Source organism: Parasteatoda tepidariorum, chromosome 7 (assembly GCF_043381705.1).
Source record: "Parasteatoda tepidariorum isolate YZ-2023 chromosome 7, CAS_Ptep_4.0, whole genome shotgun sequence".
Classification (NCBI taxonomy): Eukaryota; Metazoa; Arthropoda; class Arachnida; order Araneae; family Theridiidae; genus Parasteatoda; species Parasteatoda tepidariorum.
In genome coordinates this window covers 37,115,158-37,130,969 of record NC_092210.1, presented here as the reverse complement: position 1 = coordinate 37,130,969, position 15,812 = coordinate 37,115,158, and the positions used below count along the sequence as shown (strand labels likewise).

The 15,812-nt window shown below is 29.2% G+C and overlaps 1 protein-coding gene across 1 annotated transcript in view; it reads right to left on the bottom strand.

Annotated features, from left to right (window-relative positions):
- Window positions 1–688: 688 nt before the first annotated feature.
- The window catches only part of LOC107455610 (von Willebrand factor C and EGF domain-containing protein), a 25,296-nt gene continuing 10,172 nt past the window's right edge, over window positions 689–15,812 (bottom strand). Inside the window, exons 3-8 of the mRNA XM_016073234.3 lie at window positions 13,484–13,699; window positions 10,060–10,083; window positions 8,367–8,591; window positions 5,535–5,594; window positions 5,142–5,414; window positions 689–2,482 (exon numbers count right to left, since the gene is read on the bottom strand). Coding sequence (XP_015928720.1) covers window positions 2,478–2,482; window positions 5,142–5,414; window positions 5,535–5,594; window positions 8,367–8,591; window positions 10,060–10,083; window positions 13,484–13,699 — 803 coding nt within the window. The 3' untranslated portion in view covers window positions 689–2,477. The remainder of the gene's footprint in view (window positions 2,483–5,141; window positions 5,415–5,534; window positions 5,595–8,366; window positions 8,592–10,059; window positions 10,084–13,483; window positions 13,700–15,812) is intronic.

Here is a 15,812-nt window from a genome sequence, read left to right as displayed (position 1 = left end):
TTTCTTTTCATATTTTGCAATCTGGCAATCTTGTTACGAAAATATTTTAAATCATTCTTGAAAAATTTCCCGTTCATGTAAGTACATTTGAATTCGCTACTCGCTTTATAGATTATGTTTTATTCTCTCTTTTATTTCTATTTCATTTTATTTTCTGTTTTTACGTGTAATTTTACTTATTGTGTTCGATTTTATTTGATGAAATTTTTGTAAAAAATTTTTTGAGTACTCCTCACACTATTGTATTGATATATTTTGCTTTGGCTATTTTGATACTATGTCAGAAAGCACTCTTTTTTGCGGATATAATCGTGTGGGCTGATGAAAAGAATACATCTTTTATTTTCCGGATTTCTAAAAAAAATTTTATCCTTTTTTTTTCTTTTTTTTTCTCCTGTTGACTGCTATTTTTTAATTATTATTTTTCTTTTCCCCCCTTTTTTCCTATGTCTATAATTTTCCTTTGTTTTATCTTCATTTTGAACTATGGAATAAATCTTTATTCAGCATCCCTTTTGTGAAAAAAAACATTAAAATGAAAGTAAAAAATAAATACACGGGTTTTTAGTGCATTTATTTCTTTTTACAAAAATTTCAGTTGTTCAAATTCCAGAAAAAAATACGACAAAACTTGAAAAAAAAAACATAACTCAAACAGTTGAGGTAAACGTAAATAAAACAATACAGCTAGCTTTAGATCTTTTATTTTCTATCTACAAATATATTGTAATGTTTATATAAAAATGATGACATCAACCAATAGAAATTAACATTATTACAGTGCAGAAGAATATAGGATACTTTTCGTTTAATTGGTGCAAGAAAATTAAGAAAAAAAATTCTTTTTACTTCTATTTTTATTGTTTTTTTTTATTTATTTTATTTCACTAATTCGAAGATGTCCATTTTGCTCAGCGTTTAAAAAAAAATTGAAAAAAAGTTTGTGAAGGTCTACATTTTTTGACGACTTTTCGTTTGAGGCCCGGCTAACCTAAAAGTACCAAATATAGTTTCAACTTTAGCATACTATATTTCAGATATGAGTGCAGTTTTTGCTAGTTTTAAGGTATCACCGTTTTTATAGATACAATTTCTGGAAATGAAACAAATGCTGCAAGTGTGCGATGATCATCCCAAGACACTATTTTCAGTATTATAAAGTGTGAAGATTCCGGTTTTTATTCTGGCTTTCAAATCAGGAAAATTTCTAAAATAACCATGACATGAATTTTTCAAGTAATTCAGAATGATGTATTTATCATCCAATCTTCATAGAAGAAAATTCTCAAGCATCAAAATGTCGCATAGTGTTTTAGAGTTTTTGCTTCCTCGAAATCGTATTATTTCTATATGCTTGTCTTCAAAAGTACTTCTGTGATACAATCTAGGAAACATAACATAAAAGACCATTTCAGGTTAGGAAATATTAGGTATTTTTCCTAATATTTCCGCACTGTTGAAATTCTTAAAAATCGTAAATTTATCAAGCAAAATTATTCATATAAAAGCTTTTTATAATGATATTGAAAACTTCATCACCGTATCTCATATGATGCACGGTTCGGAGACCTAGGTTTTTTTTTAAGTGGAGCAAAATTTAATTGTGATTTTCCACTGCAAGTTTGTACTATGCCTGTGTTTTTAATGTACTAGTTTAATCACTCAGGAATAGATGGCGACGTAATGCATTTTAAATCATTTCGTTTAAACATTTTTGCACTGTTTCTGATTCATTTCAGAAATGTAAATAAAATATTTATAGCAAAAAAATTGATATTTTAGCGTTGCATAGAGTTATAGAACGTTTCTGGAATATTATAAGTTTCTTATACTTCTATAAATATTTTAAATATGTAGTATTCATTGTATTTTTGTCATGATTCGCACAGTGGGCAAAAAATACAGATAGTTTCTGTGATATTACTATGCAAAAAATTATATTGAGAAGCGTATATATCATTCTAAACTTGAAAGACGTTACATTTCAAAAAATTAATTGCTGTCTATTATACCCTTGAAATTTTGGACAGTGATAACATATATTTTTAAATGTTTAGCGAATTCCACAAAGCACCAGAATAATTACTTTCATATCTAAATTAAAACCTAAAACTAAAACAAATTAAAAAATTTTCGGGAAAGTTATTTGTTGTATATGGTATTTTTCATCGCGAATAATTACAAGGTTAAAATATTTCGATTTGTAATTGCAGTAATAGAAATAATTTTTACAGTACCACAATAAAACTGAGTATTGAATATTATTTGATACAAAATGCTAATTTTTATATTTCTATGAAGTTACAGTTCGTTAAATAATTTAAAAAAGCAGAAAACTATTAAAAAAAATGTAGATAAAATTATTACAAATACAATGTTAAAAATAAACATGTTAGAAAAATGCGCTGAATATCTGCATGAGTTTTCGATGTTTATGATCGTCAGAAGTGCATAAATGAAAGATATCACATCTGGAATCAACCTACAAAAGAAAGCATTCTATGAAACATTATTGTATTACAACATTAACAAACAAGCCAATTTTGGGTAGGAAAACAGGTGCTACTTTTTCTTAAAATTCAAACATTGGAATCGGGGAGATTGGGTTCTATAGGTCTGCTTTTGAATTCTATAATTTTTCTAGGAAATTTCAATTCAAACTGCTGGAAAATTTCTGAATACTACAAATTTTTAAGCCTGTCCATAAATATTTTCAGATCATCAATGACAGATAGAATCTTTTGAAGATATTTACGTTATACATTTCAGACCTACAAAAGTTAAGTAATTTAAATTAATTTTTTTTTTGGCTTTGGATTAATACATTTTCAAGAAATACAATTTCTGAAGAAAAAAAATTAAAATAAAATCATAAGCTCTTTCAAACTTACTATAAAAATTCATTTCCTTATTACCCATTGGCAAAATGGGTCTTGTTTTGGATTTGATGGAGTCCACACTTTTCAACTGTGTTCAAGAGTAATAGTAAACAGTGCGCATGCGTCGTCATTGATGCGTGCTATGGCGACAGCTGCTGTTTTACTTTTCATTTTCCCTACCAGACATTTTTAATGTATTTACATAATAATAATTTAAAGCATTTTTATATTCTTTTTATTATTAACATATGATTACTGGCTAGACGGTGATTTTAATATAAATATGAATGCTGAAGAAGGAAAAGTATTTTGTGACGTCTTGAAACATAGGTAGGATGTGAAGGTCAATCCAACGCCAACCATCAATTGAGACAGTTTGAAATGTTGTGGCGATTAGCAGAGTCAATCCAGTATGAAAAAGCATTTTACCAATGGATAACCAGTGATCGTAAATAAGGAAATCACAACTTTTTTGTTGATTTTTTTGAATTTAAAATCTTGTAAGCGAAACTTCAAAATAATTTAAAAGTAACTTGACTAGGGTCTGATTAGAAATTACGATATCCAATTGTAAATGACGATTTAATTATGACGCGTTAAGAAGATTTTCTTCGAAAAGAGAGCATTTTGTTACTTTTATTTTCATTTGGCAAAATGCGTAATTAACGCAGAAAAATAATTTATTTCAAGGTAGCATGCATATATATGATACCTTGATTCAAGTATGATACAGATGATACTTTATATCATATTCAAGTATCATATATATGATAAGTTAGTATCTTGAAGACCCCCGATTCAGATCAATAGTTATCAGTTTGTCTTGAAAGTAAAAGGTGACCGTTGCAAAATGTTGACAAATGCCAAGACATTTTTCAGCAATGCGGTGCAAATGGGATCATGATTCCATTAGTCACGAAATTTTGGAGGCAGCCCTCTATGCTAGAGCTTCAATTTACTTTTAAAATTTTAAAACAAAGATAATAATACACTGAATAATATTTGTAACTCACAAGGTCAAATTTTTCTTTAGTAGAATCCTAATTGCCTATTAAAACTCAAACTTAAAAAAATGGTTTACGAAAATATTTTTCTAATTATTTTTTAAAAAATTATGCATTATTTTTTACATTAAAGCATTTTTAAAAATTTATGGAAGTAAAATACACCCGTTTAAGTATTAAGATTGAGACACTATAAATAGTTTAAGCTAATTCGTGACGAAACTAATAAAAAAAGCTTTAAAATTTCAATCTGGAAAACAAAAAAGAGGAGAATAAAATTTTAAAATTAATATTGATTTCTATTCCTATTGATTTACACGCACTAATTTGTAATTCTGGAACATCCTAACTTGACTGATTCTTTGAATTTAATTTATACTAACTAATAGGCATATAAGTAAGTTTTCCAAAATATGAAGATAGCTTAGTACGCCAAAATATCATTTCTCAGAGACAAAAATTTCAGCAAAAATACATTTTCTGATATCAACACCGAAAGGAATCAAAAGAAACATTCATTTGATGTGAAACAATTTCCACGAGTTTAAAAAACGTTTTCCCGTGAGAACGCAAAAGCACTTTAACTATTAATTTATGAATCACAACCAACGCAATCCTCAACGTTATATCGCTTAAAACTTATTATCCATTAAATCTCACATTTTTGAAACATATCTTTCTTCTCAAACAAATAAAGGCAGGCAACTTAGCCATTTAATCAATAAGATTTATTTTAGTAAAAAGAAGTCCCACCATTTAATAGTAACAATAAAAATATTTTTGCTTTCATCTCAAATAATATAAGGTAATTTTTTTATAAACATAATGTATAGCTGATACTTGAAAATGTTCACTTAGGTTAAACCAAGATAATATTCTAACACCTTTTCCATAAAAGCACTTTTAATATTTTTTTTTCATGACCCGCCAGGGGAATGACCTTTCGTCATACAGGTATCTGAAGGGTAGGTTTGTTGACCACTTTTTCAGAGGAACCATATTAGGTGGGCCAACGTTGCCCCCACAATAAGGACAGATAGTACAGAGAATGAAAAAACATTCTTTGCTTTGCCCGGGATTCGAACCCAGAACCTTTCTGATGCAAGGTCAGTTCCCTGACCCCTACACAGGCCCGTTAGCTTTAACTTCCATATAAAAATGCGAATTTCTGTCTCTTTCGCAAGAAATAACAAAAAAGATGTGGCAAGATATATTTATTTGAAATCAGATATACATTGATTTATTTAAGAGTACTTACTCTCTTCTTTAACTGGTTCTTCATCAGCACTACTCTCTTCTTTAAGTGGTTCCTCATCAGCACAATTATATGTTGGGCAACATTCTCCAGTATTGAAACTTCCAGGGCAGTGGTCATAGTCATTGTTAGGTGGATTTGGACAGATCTTATGAATGCAAGTAAAGATTGGAGGTGCTTGACACGTGCAGGTCACACAATGCGTTGGATGATTTATATCCAGAATCTGTCCAAGCTTGTAATGTAATCCTTTGAATTCACATGCTGTGCCACTTTCTAAAAATGTCAGCAATATTTAAAGTTTACTTTAATCTTTGATAGACGTTTAATAATATTATTCTGCTTATTTACAAGAGAAAAAAAAATCTTTAAAAACTTCACAAATTTGTTACTTACCGATATCATCTTGAGTTGCTAGTGGCTCAGTGGTGTTTTTATATCCTTCTTCTTCAGTCCCTGTTGAAGTAAAAATTATTTTTCTGTTAATTTTTATTATAAACGTATAACCCAAGTTATTCGGAAAGTAAAAGTGCAATTTCGTATAAAACGTAAATAATTAACAGATTTTTTCCTTTTTTTTGTATTTAATGCCTTACAATTTCTTCCTTATCCTGTAGAGTTCATATGCATAATATTTTGTCATTACGTTCTAGAAGTTTTGCAGGCATAAGTTGTAGAAGTTGCTGTTGTTGGAGCCTTATTCCACTTGCCAATACCAGCTAGCCTATTTAAGACAGAAGGGTGCGCTTCTTCTTATTTTACAGTGGCACCATCTATGTACAAGAATTTGACTTTTACCACAGACATACGTCACATCCCATTTTAAAGAAAGGATTCTTTCATACATTCGCAGATCGTAATTTTGACCTAAACCAGAGAATGATCAATCTTCGATCTAGTACCCCTGAGTTATTGATTTGTTATAGGAACTTGGAGAACTTTGTGATCCCAACATATTTATCATGCACCATTCTTCGATCGGAAATATTAGAATTCACGATATCTCAGGCATGGGCCTAACGCCCAAACAGCCAGGCTATTCCAGCCTAGTTGTAGAAGAAATTATCAGTGAAAAAATTATCAGGCTTGAACTCTGCTTTTTTCGCCTTCTCATCTATGGCGAAGCACTTGCCAATGAGAAACTCCTTTAAGTAGAACTCCTTTAGACTCTTTAGGTAGATTTCTTAAGTTAAGGAACTAGGTTTTAAGTCTGGGTGGAACAGTGGTCAATCAGTTACCCTGCAGACGGTTTTATCAGATTTTTGAAACGGAGAGTATAGCAGAATTAGGTCTGACATTGCATGCAGCAACAAGACTCCAGTTATCAGAAGGTCATGTCGTTTCATCTTTATTGCCGAGTCATATGTAAAACTAATCACTTACTACATTTAATAGTCTGTAGGCTGATTAGTTATTTTAAAATTAAAAACTCAGTGTTTTCTTTAAAATTAAACTATAAGCATTATGTTTATTAAAAACAAAAATTTAGTTTTTAATAACAATTCAATTTTGAACAATTTCCTCACTTTCCCGCCGAGCACTACCGTCGTGAAAGTTATTCATTGCGTTGTATTATTATTTAGCATGTGTAAATCATGCTGTTTAGTTAATTTTCGGTAGACAAGGAGACAATATAGTTAGTTCAAACTTCGTTTGATTAAAAACCATCTATCCAATCCATGTAATTTGAATTCTCTTCCTCTTCTGATACCGTACTTTTCTAAAGACTGAGGTTCAGTAGACACGATGATCGGACAGCAAAGACATTAAATAGTTTTTAAATTATATTTTTTTAAAATCATATTTTTTAAACTAAATTTCTATCTAATTAAAATATAAGAAATGAATAATTTTTAAACTATTCTCCTTTGCTGACCACCTTTTTGTTGAAGACGATATGCATGTTGTACTACTAGCGCCACATACATTAATTAGAAAACAAAGTTACTTCTTTAGTTGGTTCCATAGCGTCTACAGAGATGGACCAATGCGCAGTATATAATAAAAGCATAAATTATTAATCCGCAATTCTTTCTTTTAGTTGTCATTTATCTAAAATCCATTATTTCCACGAGCTCGTAAATAAGAACCACGCAAACCAGCAAACGCCTATCAAAGACAAAAATTTATACTTTTCGTTTATCAAATTTACTTATTTCGGGAAAATGTGCCCATTGCTTAACATCCTTGTTCAGATTATAGCTTTTAAAATGTTGGGGATACATTTGAGCTGTAAAATCTTATGTGGAAATCAAAACTCTTTTAATCCTTTGATTCTTTCAAAATAATCAAAAGAAATTTCGGTTTTGCTTAACAAATGATCAGTTTTTGTTTTTCATTCTACAAATTCCTTTAACCCCTTAAAGGTGACATATATTTCAGAGAAATGGAAAAAAAATTGAAAAATTTTTCACTGTTTAATTTTGCTCTTTATAGTACTATAAAAGTTAGAAAATAGTTTATTTGGAAAAATAAAATGTTAAATACAATAACTACTGTATTTATAATTTTTACATACACGTAAAAAAGTAATAGATCGCACACACACATCTTATTCAATTAGAGCAAATTAAACAAAATTTTGAAGCTAAATTTAATACTACTAGTATAATATAATATAAAAACATAACATTATAATTTTCAATACATAAATTTTTAAAATCTTTCACAGTATGGTATATCCCAAAAACCCCACCCACATTTCCCTCCCTCGACTGAAGTCATAATCTAAAACTAGGATGACCAATGCCATCTATTAGGAAAATAGTGAATTAAGTATCCTAAAGTGAAAACGAACTCAGCTGGGGCTTCACAAAATAGAAACGTTAATTTTTCTTCAGCTCAAAGTCAGTTCGCGCATCACAAATGCTGCACTTAGTAGTTGCCCGAACAGAAATCGGGCGATACTGGCAAGGGATTAATAAAAAGTTATGTTTCAATGGGAAAAAGTAAACATCTAAAAATTAAAAAGAAAGAAAGAAAAAAAACTAAAAGTCCTTTTAAACATATCGATTTTCATAAATATATAATTAGATTTTTTATGTTCTTAACGAGACGTTCAATGACTATTTCAAAAGAATCTTTCATAAAGAACATTTCATAAACTGTTTCCATTATAATCTCTATATTAATAAAATATGATTATCTATATTAATATGTATACTCATCTTTACAACACAAATAACAATAATAATAGTAAAATATTTTAGCAAAAATAAAAAAGCTCACCACAATGATATTCTATAGGACAACAAGTGGCTTCGTGATATATTGGTATACACCCTTCTTCTAGCTCCTTTCGGTCTAAGTCCAAAGCACAATCAATAGTGGAACAACTTTTTCCTCCAATGCCGCTCCATTCTTTGTTGCATATACAGATTTGGCATGGATCTTCTTCTGGATATATTTGTTCTCCGTAATGATAAATCTTACCATTGTAATCGCAAACATTTTCTTAAAAAATGAAGAAAATTCATTTTGAGACAAATAAAAAATATCATAAAAATAGAACATGCATGGATATAAAATGTACAAAACAGCAGTATTTTCAAACACATTTTAAAATATATCATGTTTTTAAGCCCGGGTAAAATGAAAAAAAAAAATTGAACATTTGATAAACAAACTAGGATTCGAAGACGAAAAGGGCATCAGTTATCTTTTTGATATTTGTAACTTAATGAAATATACTTTTTGCTTCTGTAATATATAAAAAGTTCACTAAAAATATTTAGTCAACTTAACGATTTTTTAATAAACTTCGCAAAATTTAAGATATTTTTTTATCGTAATATTTCCGAAGTATTATTTTGTAACAGTTTCGCACTCCTGTGTATGTTAAAAAATCAAAGGGCCAACACTTATTTAATGTAACAAACTTGTACTAAAAGACTGTTTTTGTACTATAAGTCTGACTTTTGCGCTAACTATAAGACTTAAAAACTGGAAATTATTACGGTGCGCAAGAAAATGTTCAGAAAGTAAGATAGAATAAAAAAATTAGCATTCGATTATTAACTTGAGAATTATTAATTGTTAAACGCGTAGGTAAATAAATAACGTAACCATTTCAAGTACTAAAAGAGCTTTTTTGTAAACTTCAAATTAGTTTTTGTCTTTCAAAGTTCTTATTTGGTTAGAAGTTATAAAATATATAAGTGCGTTTTCGTGAATTCCGTTTCTAGTTTTTTTTTTTTTTGCTTTAAATGCTGATTATTTATCCATTATTGTATTTTTTACTTGTATTTTTGTAATATATTTTTTCGAACACTAGATCTTTATTCTTTTATTTTATAAGCTCGCTCTCAAGTAGATGTCAGTGAAAAGTTTAAAAAAAAAAAGAGGCTACATGTTGTCAGATATAAATCTTAACATTACAATTGAAATTTTTAAAAACAAAAGAAAAATGTAATAAAGAGCAATAAAAACAGTTCCCGATTTGAATTGTTATAAGTGTTGCCAACGTGTAAAATTACTTCTCATTTATTTCTTCTTATTGAATCACTCAATCACAGTGTTTGCTAGACTTATTGAGAAGCCTCACAAATATCACACCATCATATTGTTTGTTTCTATTGTTTACATTTATTAAACTTGTTTGTTATTAAATATTATTTTATTCGATGCACCATTCTTTACTGGGGCATTCTGCAATAGCCAGGTACGCACTATGTTTCTACAGAGAGGAAATCAAAATTCAATGTGTTTTTGCTAAACTACGCGCTTTTACATACTTCGCAGTGCCGGAATTTAAACTAATTATAATTAATTTAATTAATACTAATTATAAACTAATTAAAATATTATTTTGCCTTTTTATTTATATCAAAATTCCTGTTTATTTGAAAAAGTAGAGAATTTTTTTAAAAAAATACATTCAAATATTGGTTTGTTTGTAATTGTGATTGGAAAAGTGTTATACCTTTGTCGTTTGCTTCATCTGTTACTGTAAATAAATAAATAAGAATTAGATTGAATATTATTTTTAAAATAATTAGACTAATATTTTACTTTTATACACTATAAAAAATTCCAGATCAAGCTATGATGAAAAGTGTTGCCAATTTGGATGCATCATCCGCAAATTTTATTTTACCTTACAATCTATTTTTGCCGTATAGTAGTTCATCGCAATTTTTACTGTAATATTCATTTGATTTCAATGATTCACTGATTTTACTGCAAACATTACTGTAAAAATTACGATCTATCAGATATTTGTTCCGCAAAATTTATAGTAAAAGAACTGACACCCTGCTGCCAGTTCCACTTTTTACTGCAATTTGCCGTGTCCAAAAAAGTGTAGAACTAAGTAACGTTTCAATGCACAGAAATTAATAGATATGGAATGAATGCAGATTGCAGAAATAATATTTCAATTTTTTTTTAATTAAAAAATATTATTTTAATAAGAGAATATTATTTGCATTAAATATATATCATATTCTGAAAAAAATTTCTGTTGAAAAATTATTCTACTGAAAATCCTATAAAATATTTTTAAAAGATATAATTTCAATAGAAATTTTTTTGATAAAATATTCCTTTTTCAGAATTTTTTTAGTGTATAACTTAAACTTTATATCTTGAATAAGATGCGTTTATATTTTAAGTATGTCGTAAAGCAATTTTTTTTTAAATTACGTAACAATTGAATTGAAAACCAATTTTTTAACCTATGAGTCCAAATACTCGAATACTATGTTCAAATATGCTTTAAATTTTGAAGAAAAAAAACTATCATATATATTCATTTTAATGCACAAAGAGTTCGTAATGTTTCTTACAATTTTTTCTAAATTTTTGCATAGTGGTTCATTATGGAGTTAAAGCTATAATCTTCAAATAAAATCTTGCTATTATTTACTTAACTACATTAATTTATTTTCTTTGTAATGTAAATAAGGCAGTAAATATAAATCTAAAAGGTTGCCTCCTTTCATTATAAAAAAAAAATTCATCACATGAGTTCATATTTTTTTAATTAAAATGTATTAAATTTTAGATTTTAGTTTTACACAACTTACGAGCTATCTGCAGAATAATTCATTGCTTATGAAGTATATATTAAAATGTTAACTATTACTTATACTTCTATACGAGGTATTAACAACCTTAGTAAACTTTATTAATAAAAAATTTCTGATATAGTATCAGATTTTTTTATAATACTTTTTAAATTTTAATATTTCAAATTTCGATAAACAATATGGCTTGACAGCTAGTATCATGTTAAAATCTTACATGGAGAAAAATAATTCTTGTTAATTACTTCACTGTATGGTAATGATATTTCTGATGGAAAAAAAAGACATAATTATGGTTAATGAAACCAAAATATGCGATAATTTAAACCATTTAATATTTTTTCCGTTCATATGCTAACAGTTCACCGAAAAATTCTAATTTTCAAAATTATAGTTCTTATTATCACACATTTATTAAAAAATACAAAACTGAGAATTAAACTAAATTGATTAAATGGTTTTTATGCTATGCTCTAAGGTATCATGATAAAATTGCCAAGTTTTACCACATTTTCTAGATTTTTTCTCATTTTATTATTGTTATATTTTATAGTTTCTTTTACCAAAGCACTTCGGAAAAAAAATTGAGATTTTTGGTGTTACCATAAGGCTGGAAACACGATAATTGTTACCATAATCTGGCAATTTTGATCATAGTTTTTTTTATTAGTGTACGACGTTACCTAAATTGTTATTTCAATCGTGAAATTTGATCATTGACTCAACAGAATTGAGTTAGAAAAAATTTCAAAGATTTTAGGAAAATTTACTAAATTTCTCTTTACTATTCATACTTTTAAATTCCATTTCGATTAGGATTTTGAATCCTTACTAATTTGGAAAATAATTATAGAATTCCTATTTCTTAGTTAAATAACAAATTTCTTGGCGCGAAACTAATTGTTTTTCACGTGATTTCTAAGTAAATAAATATTTTCCCAGATTGCTATCAGCCTAACGGCAAACAGTTGTGTTTGCAGTTGTGTTTTCTTTTGACTGACCCAATAAGGTTAAATGGTTAATCATTATTCTTACAGAGCCGAAATGTTACAATACCCAATACCAATACTAGCTTTTTAAGGAAAAACCTAAACTAAGAATATATAATTTCTTGGCTGGGCTAAATATGGCTGGGTCGCGCAGTTGGTTTGTCGTCGGCGTTCAGAGCCCAAGTCTGCGGGTTCGATCCCCGGCCCAGACACCGGATTTTCGGGATGGGATGCAGAAAATCCTCAACGGCCATGTCGTATGATTATGCGGCATGTAAAAGATCCCTGGAGTGCCTTATTGGCTCTTGGCATTTCCGGCAAAATTAAATTCCTAGTGCACTTTAGCATCTGAATAGAGTCTCGGCGCTGCCATCTAGTGTGGCAGATACTAGACGTCCAAATTAACATGACCAACGGTATCTCACTCATTGTGGTGGTCCTGAAAGAGTAGATACCACCTCTGGAGAACGCACTATGTCTGCTCATCTGCAAGACCGATTGTGCAGCTCATTGGAAATAAAAAAAAAGCTTTTAAAGGATAAACCGATAAACCTAATCTAAAAATATATAATTTCTTAGCTTTTATTGCAAGCTGAACTGTTTCTGAACTTTTTTCCTATTGTATGCTAAGATTCTCAAACGACTCTCATGGCGAACCTTATTGCTCATGAACTAGCATAGATAAATTTACCATTGTTTCAAGCTTTCATAGTTTATTTGATAATCATTAAATAGCCATGTTGTGGTTTTTGGATTATTGGTTGGTGCCACATTAAAATCAACCTTACTGCAATTGCTCTCTGGGTTTAACCTTAATTAAAAATATTTAATAAAATATGATAATGACAGATAATGATTATCTAAAATTATTTTAAACTTAAAATTAAAATTTAAATTCAACTCTAAAAAGTTTTCATTGCATTAAATAGATATATTTATGTTAGTATACTATATTTCTTACTCTTAAGTAAGCAATAGTTTTTCAGTGAGAACGGTGGGTGCTATTAAACGCATAGAGATAGCTAAATAAATGAATCATTTTAATTATACACAAAAATATATTATTCGTGATATATTTATTTTACGTAGCTCGTACAAATTCGCTTGGTACTTGCATGAATCCACATGTAACCAACCCGGTGCTATCTACTGTATTTTGTGAACTGTAACCTATAAACTTCACCCATAAACTGCAAATTTATTTCTAATTTTATCAACTTCCGATACTTATTTGTTTAACAATGATTTTTTTTTGTTTTAAGTTGAAGCAAACATCTATTAATGCACTAAAGATAAAACTTAAAAAAATATGAGAAGAAAAAATACTTGCAACATTTTGTTCCAATTGAGCAGCATGTATTAGCTTCGTACGTATTATAGCAAGTGCTGTTCAATTCCAATTCATTATCATTAAAACATTCCACATGAGCACACTCAATTTCAAAGTGTTTATTTGAATCATCCCCAAAACAAGAGCATATTTCACATGGATTACCAACATCAATTTCTTCTCCAATGTGATAGACACGTCTGTTGTAAACGCAACCTTAAAATATAGACAAATTTGTTAATCATGTTTGGTTAAAAAACACAATATTGTTTGTATCAGTGCAAAAAGTGTTAATTAATCTCTCTGAACACATTCATTGCACACATATATGGTTTTTCCCATATGGTTTTTCCCTAATGCAAAGTTAGCAATAAACCATTTTCGACCAAAACAGTTAAATAACCCTAAAAAAGATGATATTCAAACTGTTAAGAGAGGGAAAAAACGTTTATTGATTGTTAATTGTGGTGACTCGGTTATAAGTGTGGCTCTAACGGAATCACTCGGTGATGCTACACTGTTAGAAATTTCTTGGTAAAAATGGTTAAATAGCAATTTACTTAACTGTTGTTTAACCATTTTCGACCAAAGCAGTCAAATAACCTGAAAAAAGATGATATTCAAACTGTTAAGAGTGAGAAAAAAGAACGTTTATTGATTGTTTTTCTACAACTAGAATTCTAGCCGAGCCCACTAAGTCCACCTTATGAAGCTATTTAGTTCCGCGCAGCTGATTACATACTATAGCTAAGAGGACTAATCAGTCAATCTTATGACCGACTAAACAAGGGTTCGAATCCCGGCGTTAACACAACAATATTTCTTCCATTCCATCAATACATGGAGAGTTTCCAGTGACCTGCACTCTTCAAGTGACCCTTTAATATTGGAATACGAAACTATCATCAGCACTACATCCACAGAGCTCCAATGTTCATTTAAGTTATATTTTTGTGGTTTAGATACTATGCAAGTTGTAAATGGTTACAAAACCGTATCATATTTACGGTTTTTTAACCGTACTAATAGTAAACGGTTTCAAAACCGTAAAGGCAAAAAATGTTCCGAACTTTATTGGTAATCTGATGGACACTGCTATCCGTTATTTTACCATAATTCCAGAATGAAAATTCTAACAGTGTAAGTTATTTTACTTAGTTGTCTGTGTTTAAAAATATTAAAAACCAATCTCGGAATTTAAAACTTAAATAACTTGATACATAAACCAATTAATTTTATATTCATTCACGGTATAATTTATTGTATTTTAACCCCAAAATAACAATTCAATCTTATACACAAAAAATCTTGTATACAGCTCCTCTAATAAACATAGATTGATCTAATAACTCGTAACAAAACAACTGTCTTATCTAAATTATTGGCAAAATTTCTTCGAAATCTCAAATGCTTATTACATTAACTGATGTACGTACAGTGCGCAAAGAAGGGAAACACCTTTCTAACTTTTGATATAATGATCGGAATATCATTTATTTCAATATAATTATTGAAATATCATCGGATCAAATTACGGTATAAAGTATCGACACTTTGGGTGTACCATCCATGAAGTCCATTTTACCATAAAATAAATTTTTTCCGTATAACGTTATACCGTAAATTTCAGAGCAATATTTATTTAATTAGAGTGATTTAGTGATTTTATAGTAATTATTACTGTAAAACTTACGGCCAATCGAATTTTCTGCTCCGTAACATGATCTGGTAAAAATGGATTATACGGTAAAAAGTACCCGTGCCCTTAGTGTCAGTATTCTTTATTATTCTTAATTGTAAATGGTTTTTTTCTAACAATAGTATACTATTTATGTTTTCTTCCTAGCTAAAGGTAATTCAGTATTATACATTTGCTGTCTTAAGAATTTTAAGTTAACTAGGAGGCTTCGCCCCCTGCTCGCTAGCGCTCGCCAACCCTCGGAACTGCTTTCACAGTTCATTTCGGATTGCTTCGCAATCCAATGCTCGTTCATTGGATACGTTCTTAACGTCTAGCTTTTGTATACTTTTTTGAATACTGAAGTTCCGAAAACTTTTCCCTGTAGAAAATTCTAAACCTGCACATTTCAATATTAATTTGAAATTGCAAACAGTTCACATATTTTGCTTAATCACACTATTCTAAATTTCAGTTGTTGAGAAAAATAACTGTTGTAAGTTTTGTTTTAAAGTCTTTCCCACCAGAGGGCTAAAGCCATGTGTTGTAAAACAATATGAAATAGTAGTCTGCCACTGAACGCCGGATGTAAAGCATCGGATTTGATGAAGATAATTTTGTATTTTTAATTCTCTGAAGGGCGCCACCTTA